The sequence below is a fragment of the Callionymus lyra genome, chromosome 16 (assembly GCF_982586985.1).
Source record: "Callionymus lyra chromosome 16, fCalLyr1.hap1.1, whole genome shotgun sequence".
In the NCBI taxonomy this organism is placed as follows: domain Eukaryota; kingdom Metazoa; phylum Chordata; class Actinopteri; order Syngnathiformes; family Callionymidae; genus Callionymus; species Callionymus lyra.
In genome coordinates, this window is record NC_141833.1 from 4,307,260 (window position 1) to 4,333,925 (window position 26,666).

The window sequence follows — 26,666 nt, forward strand, 5'->3', positions numbered from 1 at the left end:
ATACCTCCGTGGTTCTCGTCTGTAACGTCCATCTTGTATTGAAGCCTTACCAATCGTTTGTCTTAAAATAAGACTTCATTTTAAAATGTGGAGGCTTCAATACAAGATGGATGTTACAGACGAGCGCCATGGAGGTATTTGGATGTTTTTAAAGTGACTTTTTGGATGAAGTTAAAGGCAGTTGCTAGATTGAAATGTAAATACATTTTTGCCTATAACTGAGAAGGAACAGATTCGACATGAGGGTGAGTAAAAAATGTTTGAACTTTCAGTTTAACATTAACCTCATGTAGTTTAGTTTCAAAAAAGGTTGTATTGACATGTAATTATAAAACATGAACGCATTAATTCCACCACTTTTATTTACCAATACTGCTTGAACTTTGCTATAAGTGACCATATATGCTTATAAACATCTTTTACACAGCCTTTTTACATGACTTGTAGTTTCTTTACATCATACAGGAGCTCTTCATAGGAAGCGGTACCCAATAATAAGACTTCTTGATGGTGGGACCCGCAGCAGGAAAACACTTACAAAAATAAAACCCTGTTGTGTTGGTGTGGTAAATAAACCTGCCAGGCTGCAGAGCCACAGAAACAGATGAGCAATCAATGGAGACACTGGTAGAAATAGAGCGGCTCTCACAGGACCTAGCGTGCGGAGAAGCAGCCGAGTGCCTGACATTCCTACCAGGACCCTTCTCACCCACCAACACATCACTCTGTAAAACTGTAAAGCAGCTGTTGGCTTCCATCAGCTCAAAGTGCATTTCCGAACATACCCCTCTGCCCCCCAGCGCACACACACACACACACACACGCGCACACACACACACACACATTTAGAAACATGTACAAACTTGGTTTTCATCCAAATATATTTTGGGATGTTGATATAAAAGAAAAAAACCCAGCCAAGTTCGGGACAAAGGTCACAATGGCATAAACATGGAGGCACAGACCAGCTGGAGGCTTCAGGGAGACATAGAGGGACCAGATGTAAAGCAACAAATTGATGACTTTTAGTTTATTTTCTTTTCACCAGTGCAATTGTTTTAGAAGCTGATAAGTCAGTCCGATCAGACTGTGATGATTCGACACTTTCATCAGCAGGAACAGCAGCAAGACATTCAGTGAAAAACATTGGATACAGTACTTTGATCTCCGCAGGACAGGGCGCTAAACTTGAATTTAAATTAAATTAAATTATTTTCAAACTTCTGTATTTGCTCAGCGGCTGAGTGGAAATAGAACCCCCGACACACAAGCACACACACATCACCGGTTGCCTCACACTCCTTCTATCATCTCTAACCCTGAGACAGAACCCATCATCCAGGCCCTGAGCCATTGATTTATTCCCTTTTTTTCAAACCATCCTTTTCTTCTCCATTTGCACCAGTGACCACGTGCTTTAGCTTTCACTCCGCGTGGAACCACAGATCACCCCCCAGTCCAACCAGGCCGCCCCAGCCACCCCATGACAGTCGACCCACACTGCTAGGAGACCCTGTCTTTGCCCTCCACCTCTCGCTCTTTCCTTCTATTTTCCTTCTTCTTTTCCTCCTTCCCTCCTCTGCAATTGGTTGTCCATTTCCGAGTCTGCGGGTCTGACTTGAACCATGTGAAGGTTCCTCTTCCTGATGGAGTCGGCAGCTCAGGGTGACTTGTTGGATGAGTGCACTGCAGGGTCAGAAAACACACACCTGTGGTTAGTAAACCAACATTTTTTATTCATCTACTGCAGGCAGAATCTATGTGGCCCGCGAGGTCCATAATAAACGACATTATTCAACCAGACATTTTTCTTAAATAGCTAAAATAAATCTCGGAACACTTTTAAAAATTAGATAACTCTTATTAAGATGCCAATGTTTGCATTTGGCCCCCACTGGATTTCTCTTTATACATTTTGGCCCTTCTTTAAAAAAGTTATGACGTTTGATCTACTTCTCGATATCGATATGTGTAGCTTAGCATTAGCAGAGAGTCGTGTTTGTTTTAGTATTGACTTGTCTCATTACATGTAGGATTCTGGTTTTGTTTTGTCAGTAAGAATCTTCAACCTCAGACCACAGAAAATAAATCTCTGTTTCTTAATTTAGTCAAAGACAACATATATTCTTCCTTTATTTACCTTCAACTCGATTTATTGCTTTAATATTAATGGCTGGTCAAAGCTAGCATTACCTGACAACATTGTTAACTAGCTTATTGGACTATCTTAGTAATACAGTACAGGTAAATGACACTTAACGCACATTTCGGTGTCATTTTAGGATCATATTATGACTATTCCTGTTCAAATGTTGAGATTTTGCACTCCCTTTTGGGAGCTCGCCTATTGTTTTTTTCATTGTGCAAATTTACATCCAAAAATGTTAGTAACATATGCAAAAAGGACAGAGATATATTATGATGGCTTCTTTTATCAGAAGTATTGGGGGCATCTACATGTGGTTATTGTTATTGAACATCCGGGGTTAGTAAGGAGGGGGGGAATTATTAATTATTTAATTATTAATTTCTCCAAAAAGTCTGCATTGAATTGTTATGATATTTTTTGGGTTAATAGTCTTAATCTTTCTAGAAGAGATTTATGGCAGTTATTGATTCTAACTTGGGATACTTACTTACTAACTAAAATGTTATGTTTTAGTTTTCAATCTTTCGAAAAATTTTACAGTCAAATGTTAATTAATGTTCAACCTGCCATTTTGAATGATCTGAAACCTATCCATTTGGCAAATTTCAAATTAGTTTTAACAATAAATATGTCAAAAATGAATAAACTGCTGAATAAAAGAAAACATTGATTTTTTTAGATGTTTCTTGAAGGAGGCAGTAGATCCATCAAACACAGAGGGAGAGGAAAATCATTCCAAAGCTTAGGAGCAACAGCCTGGAAGGATTTCTCTCCTCTGGTCCTGAACTGTGTGCGAGGAACCATAAGTAGATTCTGATCCACAGACCTCAGAGCCCGAGCTGGGGTGTAAGGCTGGATCAGATCACTGATGTAAGGAGGAGCCTGACCATGAATAAATCTGAAAGTAAGAACCATAATTTTAAAGTTCATCCTGAAAGAAACTGGAAGCCATTGAAGAGGTTTAAGGATCGGGGAAATGTGAGTTCTTCTACTTGAGTGGGTCAGAATTCTCGCTGCAGAGTTCTGTATCAACTGCAGGCGAGACAGCTCCTTCTTGTTAAGACATGAAAACAAACGGTTGCAATAGTCCATTTAAATCCAATCCATTTAAAGGATTACAAGGAAGACACGGCTGATCCAATGTTCTTAATTTGAAAGCCGGAAGTTTATTTCCTCTTTCTAAATGGCGTTTGTGTAATTCACCGTAAGAGAAACCCAAGCAACTGATAGCTTGACCACGATGTTGTTGTTGGTGCTTTAATTAAAGATAATGACAAGACCTGATTGGTTAATATTGCGCGGTGTCTTCCATGATTGGCTAGATTTTATTTAAAAAAAATGTAAATAACAATAATATAGGTAAATATAGAGACGGAGAAATGTCAGGTGTGGCGTGTGGTGTGATAAATGGTCAAACTGTGTGACTACTGACTCCTTCAAGAAACATTTGAAGAACTTTTTATTTGTGCTGGCTTTTTCTTAACTTTCTTGGGGCAGCTGTGTTTGTCTCTATGTTGTCTTGACCTTTTAAAGTCTTTGTTGTTCAAGCGCCTTGTGACCCTGGTCTGAGAAAGGCACTTAACAAATAATAATGACTTACTTACTTGTTTAAGCAGTCCTGAATACGAACATCAAGGACAATTTCAAAAAATGTTGCAATCATACTGCAATAAGTGAGACTGGGAAACTGTGTGCTATGGCACTTTTGTGTTTGATAGGGCATAATTCACCATATCTCCGCAGTGAGTTAAATTAACTTTTGATTGACGCCAGTTTCCCTTCATTAAGAACTTTAAGATATAAAACATGCATCCTTTATCCAACCTGTGGTCAGCGCTATATGGTAAAGTGTCAAAAACGCCAAAAGGCTGCTTTAACTTTCACTGGTCTATAAAAAAAGAAGAAAGTAACGCAAAAGTATGTAAAAGTAAATTCTAATAAAAATAAAAGATGGTATGAGAAGTCAGAAAATTGATGTTATTTGGCAAAAGAAGATAGGTTGAATTTTACCTGAGATCAATTTGGTCAGGTGAGGAAATGGACAAAAATGATTGCTAGACCCACATTCAACAGCATGACCAGAGCCACCAAGACGGAGTTAGGACCCTGAGGAGAAAAAAACACAATTGTTTTATAACACTTGAATACCAATGTTATGAGCAACATTTCAACTGATACTGTTGCTTTTTCCCTGATTCGGCCAAGCTTGAAGAAGCAATTAACTAATTTTCAGAGCCTATTTTGCTGTATTAGCAAATAGTGCCATCAAATGAGATTGTTAATTGATGAAACTGTTACATGAAGCTTCATCATTTCAGCTTTCACCACTGGTTGAAGTTGTGCCAAAACTAGAGCACTACAAGTAAAAGACACTCATGTCCAAATACAGGGGAATGTGACCACAACGCTTGAACTACAACCTTCTCCCCCCCACACCTAAAGTGAGGCTGCTGGAAAGAATTTAAAGAATTATCAGCCGGGCTTGTCAAGGTCAATAATGTGACTTCTGAATTCATGTTGCTCATCAATTTAAGTTGAGTAAAAACCTCAAAAGACCAGAAGTCACAATAATTCCAAGCCATTTTCTTAACATGGTTAAAGTGGAATATCCATCAAACTCACCGACTCTTCTGTTACAACTTCAGGGACGACTTCCATGCTGGCTTTCTTGGTTTCTGCTAGGCTCTTCGGTTTGACTGACTCCTGCCTTCTTGCTTTCGTGGGCTCGGATGGTTTGGAGTTCTCCTTGAATGGGACTGGGGATGGACTTGTGTTGGGAAGAGGCTTTGGTGTTGGCACTACAAACTGTTTGGCAGGAGGTGGTAAACGTGCTAAACTGGAGGGATGGAAGTCTTCCTCCATTCCGGTCGGATCATCGGGAGGAGGGGTCTTGACGTTAGCCTTGACGTAGTAGCCGTGGTATTGCGAGTGGATCTGCCCGTTGCTTGGGCAACTTTTCAACGTTGTGTTGCCTGTTGGTGCGACTGCTTCCTGTTGTCGGACTTCCTGTTTCAGGGAAAGCTTTGATGCTGCTTTCGTCATTCCTGGAACAGGAAAGGAAATACGTGAAACCCATGAATATGATTCATCTTATTTCAGCTCTGTGTCAATTTAAAGCATGTGTTATTCAAAATTTCCATTTATTATTTCTTAATATTTTCTTTTTCTCTGGGACACACCATTTTTAAAGTTATTTTCGGTAGAAATACAGCATCATGGAACCAAAATAAACAGATATTAATAACAGAACAAATAAATTAAAGTTTTAAAATAAAGCCACAGTGATGATTCTCTTTGAATGTATTCTTGTCTCAAAAATGTGAAGCATTATTTATTAATAATAATAATAATGAATTATATTTATAAGGCGCCTTTCGAGACACACAGACAGATTATAAAACAATAGTCGAAAAGACAAAACAAAAGTTTTAAAAAGTCAACAGATGCAACAAATCCTGCACAACAATAAGTCCAATAAAACGCAACCTAGTGTTACTTTAGGTCTTGCAACTTTTAACTATAAACATAACATAACGTGGGAAGCTACACAAGATCTTGAAACTTTATCTTATAGTCTAGCTAGTGCTACTTACTGACGGCGAAAATCAATGTCTTGGGTTTAATAACTTATTTTACTTGTGGTTGTCTTTTTAACCCAAGTTTTATCTCTGGGTCAAGGTAAACGACCTCCACCACTGCATCTCTATTGCTGGAAGCCAGGGAGGTCGTTCCCCTTGATCCAGAGGCAGCACAAGGGATAAAAAAAACACAATTAAAAAGAGATGTTCATTAATAAGACTCTGATTTGTTGTCTTGGATGAAAACTTGTATCAGTTGAGAACCTTAAGTACATTCTTCACAATCAACAGATTCTAACTTTGCATAGTAACTGATAAAAGTAAGGAGAAAAAAAGTATTACTAAAAAATAATCACAGCTGCCAAATATAACTTTCATTTTAAAAACACAATAATCATAAAATGACTGGATAATCAGAAAGCAATGGACCTTTCAGACTCAACACATTGCTGATGCATACAGAATTTTGTAGCAAAAGCATTCATATAGATCTGATCTAATAATAAAATTATTCTTATTTTAAATATACTTTAGGTTCCAACTGAACTTCAAAAAATTGACATTACATTAACATTAATACGGTGTTATTGTAGGACAGCGAGGAGTCAAACCCGGACCAATAGTAACGCAGCAGGCAGGGACTAGACTTTTAAAGCCTGTCTATTTTAAAGGGTTTACAGAATGGGGACCAAATATCCAACTCAAATTGTACCATAGTTTTAAACATGATCAGAGGAACACAAGTCCGGTGCTGAGGAGGCACAAATTAGAAACTGACCTGCGGTCGGAGGCTGAGCTGTCGGGGTCTTGTTTTCCTTCACAGCAGGGTTCGGTGCAGGCATGATCGCAGGCGGGTTACTGTTGATGAAGGTTTTCTTCACGGCGGCGGGTGATGGAGTGGGACTGGGTTCGGGGCTCTGGTTCGGCGTTGTGCCTTTCCGGTAAAAATGAGGACTTCCTGATGGAGATTTCTTCTTCTTCTCATCCTCAGGAACCTCTATCACCTCCATGGGCTCGTTGTACTTCTGCCTGATGTAGTCTGGACCTACAACAAAGGGTGTTAAGTGAGACCTGGATTCCTCCTCATTGACCAGCGTCCCACATGTGACAGCTCTGTATTAAAGATAATCCGGCATCAGCTGAGCGCTGCTTATTTTTTACAGCATTGGATTTGGCCGCCAGTTGATGATTCCCTTCTGCTCGGATGAGAAAGATCTTTCCTATTTGTTTCTGACTCTAGTGATTCTATGAATCACAACTGGGAAGGATTGTAAAGTTGCTCTGATGCAGCTTCAGAAACTGTGTCTTTATTTGGTCTAACTACTGGAAGAAGTGCCTTATGAGGACAATATTTAATGAAGGATATTGTCAGTAAATAGAAGCAGGTTGCATTTTGATTCTTTTTGTTATATCATTTGTTTTCTTTTTAATATATGGGAGCATCTTTGAGGCGCTACTGAGTCCTTCTGCTACGTTGCCTGGTAACCATGTGAATACCTCGGCCTGGCTAACTACAGTGTTGGTGAAAATAAAGATGTAGTATTGGAGGTGACAGAAATGTGCATGTATTACATGGGTTTACCTGGCTGGTGGAAGCCTGGAGACAGTTCTCTGGCCACAGCTCTAGCAATGTCCGAATCCTGCGTGGCTGACTGAGCAGCCTGGTCGGCCGCATCTGCTTTGGCACGAGTGTGAGAGGTCCTGCCAAGAACGAAATCAAACGTAAGTGCTCAAAAGCAATGTTATTTACTTCATTAAGTAACTTCGTTTATTTTTTATTCTATGAGTCGTTAGCGCCACAAAAATACATCTAGTCGCAAAAATGAATAGATTTATTTGGATTTTCACACAAAAAAACAGTACAAAAAACATGTTTTTGTTGTTTTTTTTGTCTATTTTCAATTATTATTTTTAATAACATTCTTTTCTGTCCAAAGATGAGCACGGCCATTATATTTTCCAGGCAATTATCAATTTCAAAGCACAGAGAAAACATATTTTATCAAGGTTTCAGACTTATCGATTAATGCTTACATTGATCTGACAGCGGTTTAATACCCATGAGAATTACTCTATATTTTAAAAAATCATTTAAATTAGTGGTGTATTTATCTAGTCATATTTATCATTGTACATTTTCATTTTTGCGTATATTGAGCTTATGTTTTCTACAATACAACTTTATTCAAATATTAACATTATTTTTAAAATTAAAAATCAAATAAAAACTATTGGATTAAACATTGGGAGATATTGTTTACATTAAGTGACAAAATAAATATATGATTGTTTCAGCAAAGATAATAATATAATGTGACATCATGGCGTAAAAAAATGAGCAATGAAGTTTTTAATTTTTTGCCATGAAACATTTAGTTATCACACTTACTAAGATGTTATTATATATTACTAATATGCTTATTATAATTTAGTTACTGTAATCAATGTTTATTGTTAAAACATAAAAATGATAGAGTACTATTAAAATGTTCATTACTGTTATAAGACACAATGGCAAACTCACACTGGGGCCATGTCTATACCATCTCAAAATGCTATTTCAATGTAAATATATAGTATAATACATACAATCATTTAGATTAATTGTTGTAAATTGTAAACAGTCAATTTTAATTAATTAATTAATTAATCAACCAAATGGATAGGATACATTTTTTTGGTTAAAGAAAAAAGGAAAATATATATTTTATAAATAGATGAAAATATTAGCTATACATAGCTAAAATTATAAAATGCAAAAAAATAAAAATAAATACAAAATATTCAAAAGAAGTACAAAACACGAACATGCACATGGTTAGACAATCTGGGCTAACATTAAATGGTTGTGTCAAACCCAACTGAGGCTGCCTTGCACTGCGAAATTTGAAACCTGAGCCCATGACGACTGTGGTCTTTCCAGGCTTATGTCACCGAGTTGCTACATGTCTTTGATTTTCCCACCTACGCATTACATATGTTCTTGAAAATGATGACTGCCATCGAAAGTATGCCCTGAGCACTTTCCTTGCCATTTATTTTTACATAAATATGGGGGCGTTTTCAAAGGACCACGACTTGAAAGAAAATATATTACATAAAACTGTTATTATTATTATTATTTTGATTTAAAAAAATATCATGTGTCCTCATTCAAATGGCAGCCACGGTAAAAGATGATTATTTTCTTATGTTAATCTTTGTATACTTTTCTTTGTGTTATTTTTTGTGTTTATTTCTGTCATTTGTGTTTTGTTCTTTTATTGCGCTTTGTTCTTGTTTTATGAATTTATCGTCTGTGTTGCTGTGTGCTGGAAAACAATTTCCCGAAGGAGGGATCAATAAAGTTTATCTATCTATTCAAAATTATATAAAATAAATGGAAGCTTAGGAACATGCTACTGTCTACAGTATCTAACACATTAAAAACAAAAACAAAATAGAAATAATTGTGTTTTTTACATAATGATTTCAGATTTCTATAGCATAATAGATATAAAAACATGAAAATAATATTTAGTTCGTACATTAAATAGTCAATTGATCGGAACAAGAACTCTATTTTACTATTTCATTGAATATAAAACGTTGAAATATTACAAAATGTCCTTAATAATGACCATATGGATGGATTGTCTGGTTGCTTTAGTGTGTGTGAGTGTGTAGAGGGCGGAAGCTAACTTACATGTGTCTGTTATTCCTATCAGCTGTTGATAAGCGTCCGCCTCACTGGCCTTATTTAGACAAGCACTAGTTGTGACGCACACACTCGCTAAGAATGTGCCCACTTGCTTCTCTCGACTTCTCTCCCACTCCACTGACATGACTCTCTGAGGTCCATGCCCATCAATTGTTCCATTTTTAAAATGTTTTTAGGTCATAACCTTCCCATATGTTTATTAATATAAAAAAGATATAGATAGTTAAATATGTGTTTTATCAAAATTTTTAATCCAAAGAAATATGACACATAATTTTTAGATAAAGGCTAATAAGTAAACGGGAAAATAAAGTTGTAAAATCTTTGTCTTCTGATTTAAGCAATGGGGGAAAACAAGTCAAACATCCAGTATTTAAAAGCCACATGAATCTCAAATCTTACTCAATCTTGGAATTTTCATTTTACATAATGTTTTAATAATAACAGTAATATTATAAATTATAACCTTAAATACAAAAAATACGATTAAATACAATTACACACCAAATTTGCTTTTGACATACAATGTTGATTAACTCAATCTATGTTTTTGTATTACCAAAGTCTTATTCACAGTAACTCACACCTGAAGATTCATTTTGTTCATTCGTGATCGCCTATAGACCATGACATGAAGTTTTTTGGATGTAACTTTACACTCAAAGAGCCATTTGACCTACATATTGCAAAGCATTTAAACTGAAACTAAAATAATATGTTCTCCGAGACTCTGATCCACAGGGCGGTGCAAGTATGAAAGGAATTGTGTTATGGCAACAGGTGGCTCTGCCAACCTAAATATTAAGACACAACTCTCCAGTAGGGAACTCAAACAATCTTTTAAATAATTGAGAGATGAGAAAATGCTGCTATAATCTTTTAGAGAAAAGGTAAGAACGTTAATGTCATCTGTTAGTCAAACATGTGACATCACATTAGTACTTGGACCTTTTTTTTGACGTTTAACCTACCTGGAGATTGCGATTTCAACTTTTGTTCTTGCGATGGCTGCTGCTCTAATGGCTCCCTCTACGGCTCGGTCCACCTTCTGCTTGTTCTTGGCGTTCCTCAATGGGATCAATTGCTTCCTGATGCCTCGGCTCAGCACATTGTTCTTGTACTTGCCTTCTTCCTTGCTCCCGTCGGGAAATATGGTACAGCCGTATCCATGGCGCTTATTGTTCAACCACTCGCCTTCGTACTTCATCCCGTTGGATCGCTCTGAGATGCCAAAGCCGCTCCGCTTGTCATTCTTCCATTCCCCCACGTAGAACTCTGTAGTCGTGGCGTCCACGTTGTCCTCCAGAGGGAGGTAGTCGTCCCCGGTGTCTCCGTCTCCGAAGCTGATGGTGGAGTTGTTGTCGCTGGAGCTGATTCGACTCATGTTGGTGTCACTGTGGGCTGAACTGCGCTTGCTCGAGATCGAAGAGCGGGAGTCCGACTTGCGGAGTCGTTGAAGACTACCGAAGAGAGATCCACGCCTGAAAAGACCCCTTTTCTTCTCTTGTCCCTCTCGGTCGGAGTGGAAATTGAGAACGAAACCACCACGGGTTCCAGCAGGGCTGTCTGACAGGTTGTCGCGCAGGACGGTGCCATTGCTTTGCTCGCTACGCAGGGAAGCCAGTGATGTACGTAGAGGAGAGCGAATAACTGAGGCCATACCGTAAGGGACGCTCTGACGAACGCCATAGCCATGTCGCATTCCACCTGTCCACTGACCCTGGTACGTACCTGCAGAGTGAAACAGATGATGCTATAGTTAGCAGCTGGATTATTGACAGGCAGCCATGAACACGCATATATTGTCAAATCCACTAGAAACTAGAAAACTAGAAAATTGACTCTTGTTTAGGAATGTTCTTGATAAGGTTTGAGGTTTGTTTTTTAAAGAAGTAAATAAATACACCCCTATTTAAATGGCTACCAAATCGACCCAACTTCAGAAGGCAGTGGATACCTAGATGGCTAAGAGTTGGTTATAAGTGGAGGCTGGATTTTTTTTTTGTAAAATAAGGACAAAAATGAGTTGAACTGGAACTTTTCCTCCTGGTCTGCCCAGTATTTGAACCGTCTTGTTTGTCCCTGTTTGTTAATGCTGCATTCATAAGTTGGAATGGTTGTTTAGCCGCAGTGACAGGTGTTACAGTGATGATGGATAATTGGCTGATATCTTTATATTGTAATATCATTTACCCACACTGCCTCTGCAGTCCACTAGACGGTCGGGATTGACATAATGGGAACTATGGGAATCTTATCCAAACATTCTGGATCATTAACACCGCAAAAGCAACCCCAGTAGGTTTCCGTTCTAGGAAACGTTCTGCCCTCTTTGATACTTAATTGCAGTTGGATGTTTGTGTTTAGCAGTGGTGAACCACAAGCTCCATGACTCTAACATCACCGCCAAAACAAACATCGACCTCGGTGAACTGAAGATTATTGGGGCTGGATAGATGAAGTAGCGGGCACATGATAGTCAGCGGTTAGCGCGATCAACTCACATCAAGAAGGTTGCTGGTTCGCTTCTAGGTCAGAAGGGAGCCAACTTTTTGTGGAGTTTGTATGCTCTCCCCGTGTTGTGTGGGTTTACTCCGGTTTCCTCCCTCAGTCCAGAAACATACAGAGGTTGATTGGGAACTTGGGGTAATTGTCCATAGTAATGAGTGTGTGTCTGTGTGAACAGTTGTCTGTCTTTGTGTGCCCTGCGTTGGACTGGTGTCCTGTCCAGGGTGTCCCCTGCCTCACGCCGTAGAATCTGGGATAGGCTCCGGGCCCCCATGACTGATTAAGCGATAAAGAAAATGAACGAATGAATGAGTTGAAGTAGCAAAAATACAGATAAAAGTCATCCAAGGGTTTCTTAACTGACTGTCGCTTGCCGATGTGCTACGAATTCCCAATTTTTTTTATTAGGCAGAAAAATTCAAGGCTGACTCAAGGAGGTGCCTTGTCAGTGGCAAAAGCAAGTAGTTTATAAGTTGCGTTGTAACCAGTCAGATAGCACTGATAATTTAATGCATTGAAATACCATTTCTTGTTATTGTAATACTTGGTGGTATTCAGTTTTGTCCTACTTTTAGTTTTTCAGGAGAAAACGACGCCTTGGAAAAGCAGACTCATCCAAGCTAGCCAGAGCATCACTCTTGTTTGCTGCCACTTAAATCCCAAACCACTGTGCTGAGATGAAATTGGTCAGACTTCAGGAAGGCAGGCTCTGTTTTTAATCAGCCCACATAGAATCAACTGATTATTGGTCCATTTCTCCAAACCAAAATAAGTAGCGTTGGCGAATTTATGAAGTCCTGACCGGGCCGTGATAGTGACAGATGATTCGGATTGGACAACATCAGGATTTTATCCAATGTAAATGGTCTAGCAGGGTAAAAGACAGTTGGCTTTACCGAGGAATGCAGATGAGAATAAAGGTAATACATATATATATACTGTATATATTTACAGTATATGTAAAAGTCCCTGAAGGTTCACCCATGTTTAAGCATCTATCATCAGTTGTATCACGTCTCCTTTGAAAATAAACAATGTGTTAGAATGTCCTGCAAAGACCTGCTGTCACGTTCTCACCTCTCTCATCACCTATATTGTATATGTTCTAACCAGTGTGTCAGATTTTAACAAAGTACAAACAAATACGTCTGGAGTGAAATCCACAAAGCAGCAGCCAGGAGCAGCCTGGTCCCGATAGAAGAACTGATGCTTCAGCTGGAGAATGTGAGTAGATGCTATTTTAAAAGATGGACGTAACTGGAGACACTGGGAAGTCTGCAAGCTTGCCAAACATAACTCTGAGTTAGTATCTTGCTATGCAGAGCAAACTTTTCTTCAGCAAGAATAAGGGCTTAAAAATATGTACCCTAGCTTAAGAAGATATATTAAAACAAATCGCAAAAATTAAACTTTATACGATTGCTCAATGTGTTCTGAGGGACTAAATAATATTGCATTATTGTTAAATACATAATCATTTTCAATATATAGTAGTTCATAGGAACACGAGGATGCAATGAGCAAGGGGAGTGCTTATTCGCTCTCCTGAAGTTGTTGTTTGGAGTGTCGCTTAAACTGTCTGAAACCTGAACAGTTTTCTATAACGGACAAGGTGTGGTTGGCATGTGTCAAATAACTAAAGAAGGGGTATCAATAACTTTGCTGTGCAGTAGTATTGTACACAGCCAAAGTAAAAATCTCTCCATTTTAACGTCAACGTTGATTTCAACAAACGCTAGGCAATGTGTGAAAAAATAGTACTTACAAAAAATACGATATTATGCATCTATAGTATTGCTTTAAAGACTTATCTGAGTTTATAAATGTTTGTCTTATTTTAATATGTATTAACAAATAAAATATAGTTCAATATATTTATCTGTATGAGATAACTGTAATAGGTATATTTGAAATTAAAATTATATATATGACCAGGCAAAATCCTTTTTTTTTCCAACAGATGATAAAACAAACAGAAAATACAGTTTTGTGTCTGTTTATGTACCACATGAATGTTTGGAAATCGGCTTCTATTGTGATTTTGCAATGTATTAAAATATCAAAACTTTGGAAATAGCAGTATACAGATTTTGCGGTATGGAAACCCAGAAAACGTTATAATCTCATTGGGTTTTCCAATACCATTTTTCAGAATATACTAGTAAATTAAAATATGATTGCACTATGAAATATAACAATATAAATATATTTGTATATACTTACATTAATATTGCCATATATGTATATACAGTATATTTTAATCATTTTATTTTATTGATAAGATCATTTCTGATAACTTTGTTTTCCTTTTAATAGGACACGCAGCTGTTTTTGACAGATGTATTCATAGGGCTGATAAGTGTGGATAACTAAATCTAGAATATGACCTTTAGTTTGAGTTGGTTTTTGTACCTGCAGTTAAAGGTTCAAGGAATATAATGTGTACAAGAGAATATTTATTTGGCAACAAAGATTAATAAGAAACTTAAGAACATTTTTTTCTGTCTTCTCAGGAATTATGTGGCAATAAGGGGAACCTAATTAAAAATGTCTAAATTAATCCTGGAATTGAACCTTTGGAATAAATTCTTAATAAACCTGATTCCTGAGGCCCAATCCTAATAATAAGTGCAAGGAATTATGATGTAGATTTGTATTTTAATTTGATGATCAATTGTGCGATTTAAGAGTAATTCTTAAATAGGCACGTTCAGCTAAATATAATCACATTTTCCACTTAATAGATTGATTATATTGTTCCAACTTTTCCATGAAATTCATTATACAGTTTATCTTATATTCATATAATTGTACCTTATATATAAAGTACCTTAAACTGTTCTTTACCTTCTGAATTATAATTCTGCTGATTTAGGAGTTGTCTGATATGGCCCAGGAACAATTATGTTGAATGGCCAATGCCTTCTCCAGTTGCCATTTAAGAGCTGTAGATGGCCTTAGTTAGCCTAAAAGTCCTTAAAGTTAGAACACAGCTTTTCAAAGCTTATCTCCAGGTCCTCCAGTTCTGCATGAAATTATCATAATGACGAGCAGCACCATTTGTCTTCTGCGCTTTACCATGGTCAAGCTTCTTGGAGGTGGTTGAAGGGGAAGACCTAAAAAACATGCCAACGAAATATTCTGTATCAATAACGATGTAACGTAAGATTATGAATAGTCTTGGTACAATAGCAAAGAATGAAACCCCCCTCACAGAATCCCAGTAGTGCTGCAGGCCAGGTACAACCGTGGCACATGAAAAGACTGCTTCAGGCCAAATTCAAACTGGTAGTATTAGCAAAGCAAGGCTTCTGGATGAAGCGGGATGGTGTGAAGGGTGGGCAAATCCCAAAGAGTGAGCTGTGAGCTATCAGAGCTAAATACGATTTGCTGCTTTCTATCAAACTATATCAATGGTTAAAAAGGATCCAGCATGTCGGTTGAAAGGCCAGTCTGATCCAATGCTGATATACCAGGAACTATAGGGGCAGACACAGGATCTAATTTTCACATAAAAAGGATACAGAAGGAGTCAAAGCCACATGTTTTTTTCATTTTTATGAAAAACAATCTTCGCATGAAACTATATTTGCAGAAGAAGGATGTGAAATGTCAAACTGAAACAAGTCTATTTTTAGGTCAATCTACACAGTCGTCAAGCATGTGGTAAATTGTAAATGGCTCTTACTTATAAAGTGCTTTTCTATGCTTATATAGCCCTCAAAGTGCTTTACACTAAATTACACATTCACCCACTCACACACTGATGGGAGTAGGCTGCGACGCAGCGCGCCAGCTCAACCATCAGGAACGATCAGGGGTTGTTGCTCAGGGACACAACGCCACAATCTTGTCCGGAGCTGGGATTAAAAACTCAGAACTTTAATTGCAACTTCAAAACTACTGTACTCAACATCAATATGACAGGCCACAACCATTGGAAACCAAATTAAAATACTATTAAAACAGGAAACTGAATTGGTAGCTCCTTGACTTTACTGTTATCCTATTCATATATGGCCATGACTTAAATTTTGTTTACAATAAAACACTTGAAGTCGTCTGTCTGGTACTGGCACTTTTCACTACTGCCTGCCGATCTGACAGGCCCTGTTAACAACAGCACTTTTCACCAGGCACAACAGAGCTCTTATAGAATAACCAACACAGAGTCCATACAAAAGCAATGATTGTTTTGGTACGAATAGTGAAATGGACAGAGTAAGTAGAGAGAGAAAAACTGTTGGTGATGTAGAGAGTCATAAATATGTGGTTATCTGAAATTATCTAGCCTAACACAAGTTGTTTCTAAGTTATATAGCAGCTTACAAACAAGAGAGAGAAACACTCTGTTAAATTAAATTGTATATATCTAAAGGAGAAGGGCATTTAATGTGTAGAACATAGAATCGGTTTATGAGCTCCAGGAGATGGAGGGGACTTGGTTGGAAAGTTTATATACAGATATATTTCATAACTTTGCATTTGAAGGATAAACTATGAGGGAAGCCACAACACTGTTGGGGGAAATGTGGTCACACATCTGGGAATCACTCTCATGTATTTATATTGCAAATATTCTGGGTCGATGCCATGAACACACTCAGGAGAAAATTCTCTAGAGACCCCCAGACATGTTTGCTAGGTCTCATTCCCTTCAGCCTTCCAAAAATTATGTTTATTTATTAATAGTTTTGACACTGCTAAAAAAAACCAATTACAAGTATATGGCTAAATGACGCACAAAATCGAAATGGTTGAATTGAAATTATTAAAGGGTAACTAATGTGAAAACATAACTTTCCTGACCTACTCACAGGTTTCAAATGTTGAAGTCTTTCTTTCCAGGCTGCAGTAATTCTCCCATCTTGGCAATGTTTTGAAGTTATTGCTTTATAATAATCATCTGAAATCTCGGCGAACGAGAGGTTGCGAGAGCCAAGTCCATTATTATAGCTAGCTGTAATCACGCCCTGCTTTGTTTATACAAGAAGTCCCTTGGAGGTGGAGACTTCAGGGATTCATGACACGCTGTGACAAACATTGATGCTTGACCAATCACAGCAGAGTGGGTGTGGTTATTGTAAACACGATTTAATTTCCAGAGAAACGTTTTCAGTGGACAGGGCTTGACTTTTATTTTCCTTTTTTTTTCGATTTTTGTCTACCCATTTTGTCTGTACCCACTTTTATACTACATGAATGACAGTTTTCTGACTTTCTTTATATGAAAGAAGACTGCACGTGTCACCAATACCTTAGGTAGGTACAGATACATGTGTAGGCCATTATCAAATCATTCAATTTAGTTGAACCCGAACAAACCCAAGACATAACTGCAGAACGAAAGAAAATTAATAAATAAATACCAAATCTTTTATTGGTTTTTTTTCTAGTCATTTAACGGGAAAAAACACAAGTGTAATAAGTGTACTGAATATGTAAAGCTGATGCTAGTGAACTAGGCCCTTGTTGATTTATTGGTTAACTGTATTATTAGTTGTTGACATTAGGCAAAAAAAAACAAACATTTTGTGTAGATTTCAGCTAAAGACACTGTCATGTGTTGACAGGAATCGGGCTCCGGTCTTTTTGCTGGAGTCTATAAATATCGAGGAGTGACAAGTCAAGAAGCCTGAGCCTTGTTAAACCAGGGCTCCAGCGTTTTTTAAATGGCTCATATTTTACCTCCTTAGCAAACTCTACAGAGTGACTGCAAGTAATGATATGTTGACGACGAATTTAATATATGTTTGAAATCCTTTTTTTTTTTATGTAGATGGTTCCCTGGGTGGTTGGCACACTTGTTCCTCTTTACCACACACACAAAAACCCTGTTTAGTTTTTACATAACAGGTAATAAACATGATTCTGATTCTTTTTTTGTAGGGGGGCAGGGGTCATGGGGGAAAGGTGAGGGGGGGGGTTCCACTAGTTTCCTATGTCTGTCCTCAGTTCAGACCCTGATCTAATTTTAATGGTCGTCCATTTTTATCCCCGTAGCAGGTGTCAGTGTGGCTGCTTCCTCGGATCAGGCTGTATCTTTAACAATCATTTGTACATTTAAAATCACACAAGATTTTTTTTTTAAATCGTTCTATTCCTCACAGTTGTCGTAAAAATAGTGGTCACCAGAGAACTGACACTCCTAAAGTAAATGAAGGTTTTTTTTAATCAAAACCATCTATGGTACATGTCGTGTTCTCTAAAACTCTGAGGGTAAATAAAAAAGACGTATGTTTGTTACTACCAAAATAAATACATTTAGAGGTTTTGATCACACCTTAAGTTTGAATCAATCTTTGAAAAATAATAATTAAAAAAAATCTTCTGCGTGTTAGATGAGATAAACAGGTGCATATTGAGAACTACGCAACTTGTCAAACAACACAAGTCTAAAAATGTGTCCAAAGGGCCAACATTTGTCCTGTCAAGTCATTTTACCCACTTGACATTTAATTTGTTGAAAGCAAAATGATGCTTTAAAGCAAAAAAAAGTGTGTCTTGTGATTAAAAATTACTTTTGTAACTTAATTTCAACTTCATTCATATCATAATAGAAATGAAGCAACACTTTTTATTCACTCTTTTAGTTTTTTGTTTCAGTTATACATGTATAATTATTGTCCTGACCAAGACTGAAATTAAAACGTGGACCCCTTTGCCCCTGATCCAAAACGATGAGCCCACTCGACATGTTAGTAACATGTTGAATGTCTTATCGTTGCTTTAATGCACAAGGTTTTTTGTTTTTTTTAAATCTACCAAATCCAGAATTAAAATGTTATTAAAAGCACATGTGTCAAAAATAGACATGTGAATAATAACATGTATAAGAACATTTGGATCATCACCTTTAATTTTCAGAACCAATTCCTAACAGAATCTAATCGCATGTCCGAAGACGCTCGAGGCTCTGGACCAAGAAAGTGGTGCCAGGTTGGATTTGGACACACGCACACCGTCTAAGTATAGACCTGTTCTCACCTCCATCTCCATAAGTCTCCACCCCGTACCCGTCCTGTAGTCCGTTATTCCAGGTGCCCTCGTACCTGGCCGGCGTGTTCAGGCTCTGCCGGACACCGTATCGGCCTTTCAAGCCGTGCGTCCACTCGCCCCGGTAGATCCACCTGCCCTTGGTCTCCACGCCCAGTCCGTGGCGCTTCCCCTGAGCCCAGTAGCCCTGGTACAGGTTCCCGCTGGGCCAGGTGTACACGCCCACCACCTCGAACCCGTTGGACCAGGAGCCCGCGTACTCGCCCTGACCCTTGGGTCCGGTGCACACGCCGTGGCCGTGGGCTTTGCCCTCCTCCCAGCCTCCACAGTAGGTGCCCCCATCGTCGAAGTCGAACCGACCGCCCGTCATTCAGACCCGCGAGGAGAGACGTCCAACTTCAAGTCCACAAGTGTTTTTCTTTTTCTCGAGAGCGACGCGCTGGAGACACAGGACGCCCGGGCGAGAGGAGATACGGGGGGCCAGTGAGGGGTCACTGCGGGGCGCATCGGCAACGCGGTTGGGTACTGTGGAGGAGAGAGGGGAGGGGGGGGTGAGTGGCGGCCGCCACGACAGCCAGAGACGATCCACTACGGACGAGGTCCCGTTCTCACTGCGCTCCTGAGCAATGCTAAGCTAATGGGGATCAGCTCTAGCGTTTCCGGTTTGACCTTCCAAAATAAAATGCAACACGGGGAAAAGGTACGCTACTCGCTCTCTCTCACTCTTTTAGTTATGACGTTCCTGTTACTAATCGAGTATACTATAGTGAAACGGGTATCAATCGGCGTTGTATTAGGATTTATCAGTATGTTTAATCACAAGTATCGTCTAAAAGGATTATATGGGTCAGAATAAAGTTATTCACTCACACAAGCTTCAAATGTCTTTTCTTCTTCATGGAATTCACATCTGTCTTTATGTATTTATTACTAACAGTTTTTCGTCTGAATCTTGTAATTTCTCTCAGATGCGCTTCGTTGACGTCGCTGATATTATGTTGTAATGTTCAATTCGGCCGCTGGATGTCAGTGTTTCAATGCACGAAGGCCGTCACGTACAGTGTTGAAGGCCGCTCAATGATTTACTTCATTTCTTTTGACATTGGACCTCTCTTGTACTCAAAAGTATGAGTCTGTTTGCTCAACACTCTCTTTTAATTGAATTTTTAATTAAACACTGAACACTGAAAACTCTTTTTTACGCTTTTCTGAAGATGAACTCTTGTTTACCCAAACCATGCCACATCTGCTGTTGTGGATCTGTACCTACCAAAGGTCTTGGTGACACGTGTCTTCTTTCATATGAAAAGTCAGCAAACTGTCATCCAGGCAGTACCGAAAAAAAAAGGAAAATAATAAAGTAAAATAAAAGTCAAGCCCCACCCACCGAAAACGTTTTTCCTGGAAATTAAATCTTGTTTACAATAACCACACCGACTCTGCTGTGATTGGTCATTTATCAATGTTTGTCACAGCGCATCATCAATCCCAGAGGTGTCCACCTCCAAGGGATTCCTTAATAAAAATACAATATAAACAAAGCGGGAGGTTATTACAGCTGGCTGGAGGAGAAGTAAAGCCATTATACGTCATAATGGACTCTTGTAACCTCTCGTTTGCTGAGATTTCAGACAACCTTATAAAGTAAAAACTTCAAAACATTATCATGATGAGAGACTTACTACATCTTGGAGTGGAAGACTTCAACATTTGAAAGATGTGAGTGAGTCAGGAGAGTTGTGTTTAACATTAATTTAGGTTACTTTTAAAGTAAGAGTGTTTCTTTAACAAAACAGCAAACATAATAATTATAATAATGATAAAAACAATAATAACTATAATAATACGTAGATGGCCATACCGCTTGCTCCAAGGCTGGGCCTCCCTACAGAAGCAAGATGAAACAAAAACGATTTTAACATTAATTTCAATAAAATAAATGATGGAAATTTTGAGTATTTAATTATGTGGATGTGGAATTTCCTATCCATCGTCCTTTGCTTAAATCAGGTTTGTTATGGTTGGTCATGGCCTAGACTTTATTCTTTCCAGAAACATTTACAAGCTCCTCCAGTAGAATCCTGATGCATTCCCAATGCATGCTGGAGACAAAGCCCCTCCAACATTTTCCGGGTCTGCTCCCAGGTCCCTCCTAAGTTGGACACCTCTTGGACACTTCTGTGGTGCAGTCCTCATTTATAAAGTCCACTAGATGGCAATCTTTGCCGTATAATCTTTAAGCAAATATTTCAACGAAACTTCTAAGGATGTACTGGACATGCAAAATGATGGTACTGCTTCATTATCTTCATCAGCCCATCACAAGTTTACAAAACACATATTGTGATGGTTTTCTTGGTGTATTGTTTCCATTTTGAGTAATATTGTGGGTTTGCTTCTGTGCAGAATATCTCAATACATCACAATATTGCGGTATAACACAATACTATCCAATCATAATCCAAGTATAATATTGTAATCGCAAAATACTTCTCAATACTCACCCCTTATTTAATTATATTTATGTTATATTATATTTAACAAGTAAATGTATAACATTTTATTAAAATAAGGATCATTGATTTTAAAATGTTTACTTTTAAGGAAAGAAAATGTCTAAGTAGAGAAGAAGGACACAATGAAAACTGTCTCAAGGTGAAATAGGCACACTCTAGCATGTAAGTAAGTAAGTAAGTAATTTTTATTTATATAGCGCTTTTCCAGACCAGGATCACAAAGCGCTTTAACAATCAAAACAATATTCAATAAAGTATATACTTTAAAGTGCAAGATAAAACTGATAACACAACAGGAGTTCCAGAAAATCAAGGAAAAGCCTGAATAATAATAATAAAATAAAAACGTCTTAAGATGTTTCTTGAAGGAGTCAGTAGATCCATCAAGTGCAAAGAGAGGAAGATCGTTCCAAAGCTTAGTAGCAACAGCCTGGAAGGATTTCTCTCCTCTGGTCCTGAACCGTGTGCGAGGAACCATCAGTAGATTCTGATCCACAGACCTCAGAGCCCGAGCTGGGGTGTAAAACTGGATCAGATCAGTGATGTAAGGAGGAGCCTGACCATGAATAGATTTGAAAGTAAGAACCAGAATTTTAAAGTTGATCCTGAAAGAAACTGGAAGCCAGTGAAGAGTTTTAAGGATCGGATAAATGTGAATTCTTCTACTTAATTTGACAAGATTTGTTTAGTTTAATTTTGTTTTCTTCCACTTATCAAGGTTCAGGTCAAGGGTCAAAACAAGGCCCCAACTACATCACCTAGCTCTTCCCAGGGGGACCCCAAGGAGTTCCCAGACCAGCTGAGTGACATAGTCGCTCCAGCATGACCTGGGTCTCTATGACCTCTATGGACTGTTCTCTCTCCTGGCGTCTGGCAGAAGGTTCCGCAGCATCCGCTGTAGAACAGAAAGATTGAGAAACAGCTTCTTTCCTCTGGCCATCAGACTGCTGAATGAAATATGACTTGAGCTATGCACTATTTAAAATATAATAAATATATGTATTTATGCTATTTATAACATATTGCACTATTTTTAACTTATTTATATTTATACTTTTTATATATACATTCACTCTGCTGTGTTTTTAACGGTTGCCAAGCAACAACATTTCGTTGCCAGTTTCACTGCTGTGTTTTCTGTGAAATGACAATAAAAGAAAGTCTAAGTCTAAAGTCTAAAGTCTACCAATGGGACATGCCCTGTACACCTCACCAGCCCGGTGTCCTGGACGCATTCTTATCAGATGCCCAAGCTCCCTCGACTCTTCTCAAATCACATTCGATTTTAAAACTTTTACAGGACAAAACTCAAGCAGACATCAAAGCACAGAGGACACTGGACAAAAACACCTTCTGATATCATTAAAGGAATAGTTTGCGCAAAATTCAAATTTCACTTATTCTCTACTCACCGACATGCCGACAAAGTTTTTTTTTTTTTTTGAGTAATTTATTCCTTTTTAGAGTTAAAAACATGTGAGACCGGTACTTGGTTATCACCTTCATCTTTGTCCAAAATGACGATTGTTAAGATCTTTAACATCTAAATGATTCATTACATGGTCGTTATTTAGTGTCGCAATTCTTAGACATCTCTCTGGTGATACAAAAAGTACAACATCTTTGGTCAACAATAGCTTCTTTCAGAGGAAACAAGGGTTTATTGTTAGCTGTGAGTCAGCCAATAGAGATTGGGAAGTTTTAGCCTGCAAGTCTGTAAAAAAAGATGTGAATCTTGGCACTAGACCATGAGAACCCTTAACATGGAAGATATTTGTAATACAGTTATGATAATGATCTCTTTAATAGAGACCGTGATTGCCTAATTACAACCCCAAGTGTTGCAGTAGGTACATTCCATTCTTAATAAAAAAAAAACAATATCAATTGCAGCAGCAAAAGATCCACGTGGAGTTTTTTTTAATAAGCCTTTCTACTGGTTGAAGCCTTTTCAAACAGGCAATGCATGCTCTTGTTTAACCTCGTGGTTTCAACCTTTGCTGAGGTTGCTCTAGTCTTTTGTACAAATGTGTTTACTTATTTCTGACGCGCCAGACTTATCTCGTTTTTTTTGGCTTGTCATGCACTTGTCAAATTGCCTTCAACTGCCGTTCACAGCCAGATACAGCCAGATACTTAGAGGGGCAGGTATGTTACAGACACAACACGGTAGAATTGGTTCCTGGTACAGCCTGTGATTTGGAGGTTTACTGAATTGTAGACTGGGTGAGGTCAGCTTTTGTGTTAGCTCATTGGGCTCATCTGAGGCTTCTCCAGACTTTGAACCCAGGACCTCTCGCATGAAAATCAAACCCCGGGGTTTAATAAATGGTTTATGTACCCAATTGAGACTCAAAGGACTCAGAACTAATTCCGTCTTTAGGTTTACTAAACCTTGGCGGTCCTACTAACAATTAAAAAACAAGGGACGGTAGCAGGCGGCTAAGTCAAGACAGACAGAAGTTCAGTACCAGAGGGACGACACCACATGAAGTCAATCCAAAGATGATTGGGCAGCAGGCACAATATAACCAGGCCATTGTTCAGAAACAAGAAAACACAAATCACAGCAGAAGCGAAAATTTTCAATCATGGAAAAAAAGGTTGAAACGATTACCAGGACACGGACGAAGCAGGGGAAAACCCAGAGAGCTAGAAATCAGAATCGTGACACCGACACCAACAACATTTGATTAACAGAAAGTATGTTGTTAAATTTCCCTAAAAGTTTGAAATAAATGTAAGTCTAACTTCCTGTATAACCTCCCAAATGATTCCACGGTAAACTAAATCCCCAGATGTCCATATGATAAAGATCAGGTGAGATGCTGTGCTGTGCCTTAATGAATAAAAAAATAATAATTTAGTATAAAGTAGCCACAGAAATAAAGGTAGTTAAAATCCATTTGCATGTCTGACTGGGTAATGCTGTCTTAGAACTATAATATCTTTGAAAAAGGATTTGCCACGGCCACCCTAAAATAACTCAATGTACATCTTTATGTGTCACTCGCTATTAGAGAACAAATAATGACGGATGTTTCCCTGCAGTGGTCAGTGTACGTAGGTTCATGTTTACCAACAAGCAATGATCACAAAATACACCAAAAAAAAAACAATGAGTCTGTTTGTTATCTTTTCTCTTGATAGTCTTAGTCATTCCTGCTCCAGGGCTGTGAGTTCAATCCTGAAAATGTAAAGCCAAACACAGTGTACAAATGACAGGGATGGAGAGAAAAGAGAAGGAAGAGTAAAGTAGAACATTTTTTTTAAAAGGAAGTGTGTTAGTGTTGACTGACACAAGGGAGATAAATGGACGGCACCATGTCTTAATGGTAGCCCAGACAATGCCTTTATATTTAAAGAATAATTACAATGCAAAAATATAGAAAATATAAAGTGATCCCTTTATACAATTTATAGGAGCGCAACGTTTAATGTATTCACATCAGATATGTGTGTAGATTGTTCTTAATTTATCTATTTTGTCAGGATTTGAAAGTTGAAAATGCAGAAATTATTCACAACTCTGTTTAAGTTAATTTTGCATAGTCAATACTGTGACTATTCTGTTCTAATCTACTAGTAAATCCCTTTATTTATGTTCACTAAATATGAAGCGCATTTTATAAATCAAATTTTTTAAATAATGAATACATTTTCAAAACTCATTAAACAAAAACAAGTTAAACCTTTCTGTGCTACTTTAGCATCCCGAATGGAAAGTAACTAAATCGGTTGTTTTTGGTAAATAGAATAAAAACACGCAAAATAATTCAATCTGTTTCTCCCTTGCATGCTACATGAACTCATGTAACCTCAGAAAATATTTTGACTCTTGGTACCCGCTAGTAACCCCCTGACACAAGCAGTTGACCCACACCGAACAACAGGATCTTACCTCAGACAGAGTTGTTGTGTGCTCCTGATAATATTGTGAAGTCAAGGCCAGCTCTGGTCACAGAGATGTTTTTTACAGAAATACACAGAAAAATACATACAAACATATGTAGTTTGAGTTTCACTCAACATTTTTAACAATTGATTTATTTAATTGTTATACAACACACGTTCTTAATTTCCGTTCTGTCCCATTTGGATGTGTCAACGGGAGGATTCATCCTAAAAAGTGACTTTAACAGCAGTACCAGAGTCTCCGCTGAACGACTGAGCTCTTCACTTCATCTTGAGAGGCCGTCTAGACACCTTGTCCAGAAAAACCCATTTGCGTTGATGAAATCTACAACCATGTTATTTCAGTCACTGTCAAAGTTCTTAACCATTAATGAGTCTGTACATAACTGTTAATAAGCCTGATCTATCTGTCAATATATCAGTATATCAAGAGCTTTTCTTTTTAGCAATGGTTTTCTTTACCACAATAAACTGATGCAGAGAATTCATTACTGAAAATGGTGAACTGATTTGCCTGCGGATCTCAAACTCCATCTTTCCCCCACTAGAAAACCTCCAACCTAGACAGAACATTCAATCCTTTTCCGACTAAGGAGTGTCAATTAAAAAAACAAAAACAATAAGGATTCTAAAGCAGATGCTTTATTTTATTTTATTTTCCCTACATTGAGGCAGTGGAAAGCCTGTTTCTCCATTCAGGATCACACAAATTTGATTTCTGAAATTGTCCTGCATCTTTCGGATTATAATGATTTCATTTTCAACTGTAGACATCTCACTCGCTACTGTGCTGTGCGTGTGTTGACCAAGATGCCATGGAGGACATTGTCACAGTGCATTGTACTGTTACACGTTATTTATTTATTTTAATTGTTCTTTCGTTTTGATTAAAGACAACAAAAATATTAAAAATTGTAAAACAGGATTAAGGCACTTTAGTCCTGAACACACTGGTTGAAATGGGGGAGCAAATATTGACCTGGTATATCTATAGGAAAAGACCTGCCGTGCTATTAGGTCTGGTAAAAAATTAAAGTTGCAGGGATTATCAGAACTTTGAACTTAAGTATTACATTATCAAACCACCTTCAGTGTATATTTAGTGATGCAGCGAAGAGTAAATATTTGGAAATAAATGCTCTGTCCGGTTGTTACCCCGCAACAGGACATTACATGAATTTGTGAGAGTGATATAATTCATTAATGTTTTACTGCTGAACTGTTTGTTAAGGCTTGTTTTATCGACCTGGATACCAACCTTTTCATCATAATCAGTCATATTTATGAAACCAGTCTTTGGTCCA

At 38.0% G+C, this 26,666-nt stretch overlaps 1 protein-coding gene across 1 annotated transcript; it reads right to left on the reverse strand.

Annotated features, from left to right (window-relative positions):
• Positions 1-344: 344 nt before the first annotated feature.
• On the reverse strand, positions 345-19,531 carry LOC148063297 (junctophilin-1-like). Its single transcript, XM_087811339.1, has 7 exons — positions 18,923-19,531; positions 10,399-11,158; positions 7,310-7,428; positions 6,506-6,772; positions 4,772-5,193; positions 4,160-4,255; positions 345-1,686 (listed from the first exon to the last, which is right to left on the reverse strand). The coding sequence occupies exons 1-6, from the start codon at positions 19,299-19,301 to the stop codon at positions 4,175-4,177; spliced, it is 2,028 nt and encodes a 675-aa protein (XP_087667465.1). The 5' UTR covers positions 19,302-19,531; the 3' UTR covers positions 345-1,686; positions 4,160-4,174.
• Between the last annotated feature and the right edge of the window lie 7,135 nt (positions 19,532-26,666).

Coding starts and splice junctions, on each gene's coding strand:
- LOC148063297 (XM_087811339.1), bottom strand. CDS start 19,301: ATGACGGGCGGTCGGTTCGACTTCGACGATGGGGGCACCTACTGTGGA. Junction 11,159..18,922: donor GGAGACTTATGGAGATGGAG/GTGAGAACAGGT, acceptor TTCACTCTGCAG/GTACGTACCAGGGTCAGTGG. Junction 5,194..6,505: donor AGCTCAGCCTCCGACCGCAG/GTCAGTTTCTAA, acceptor TTCCTGTTCCAG/GAATGACGAAAGCAGCATCA.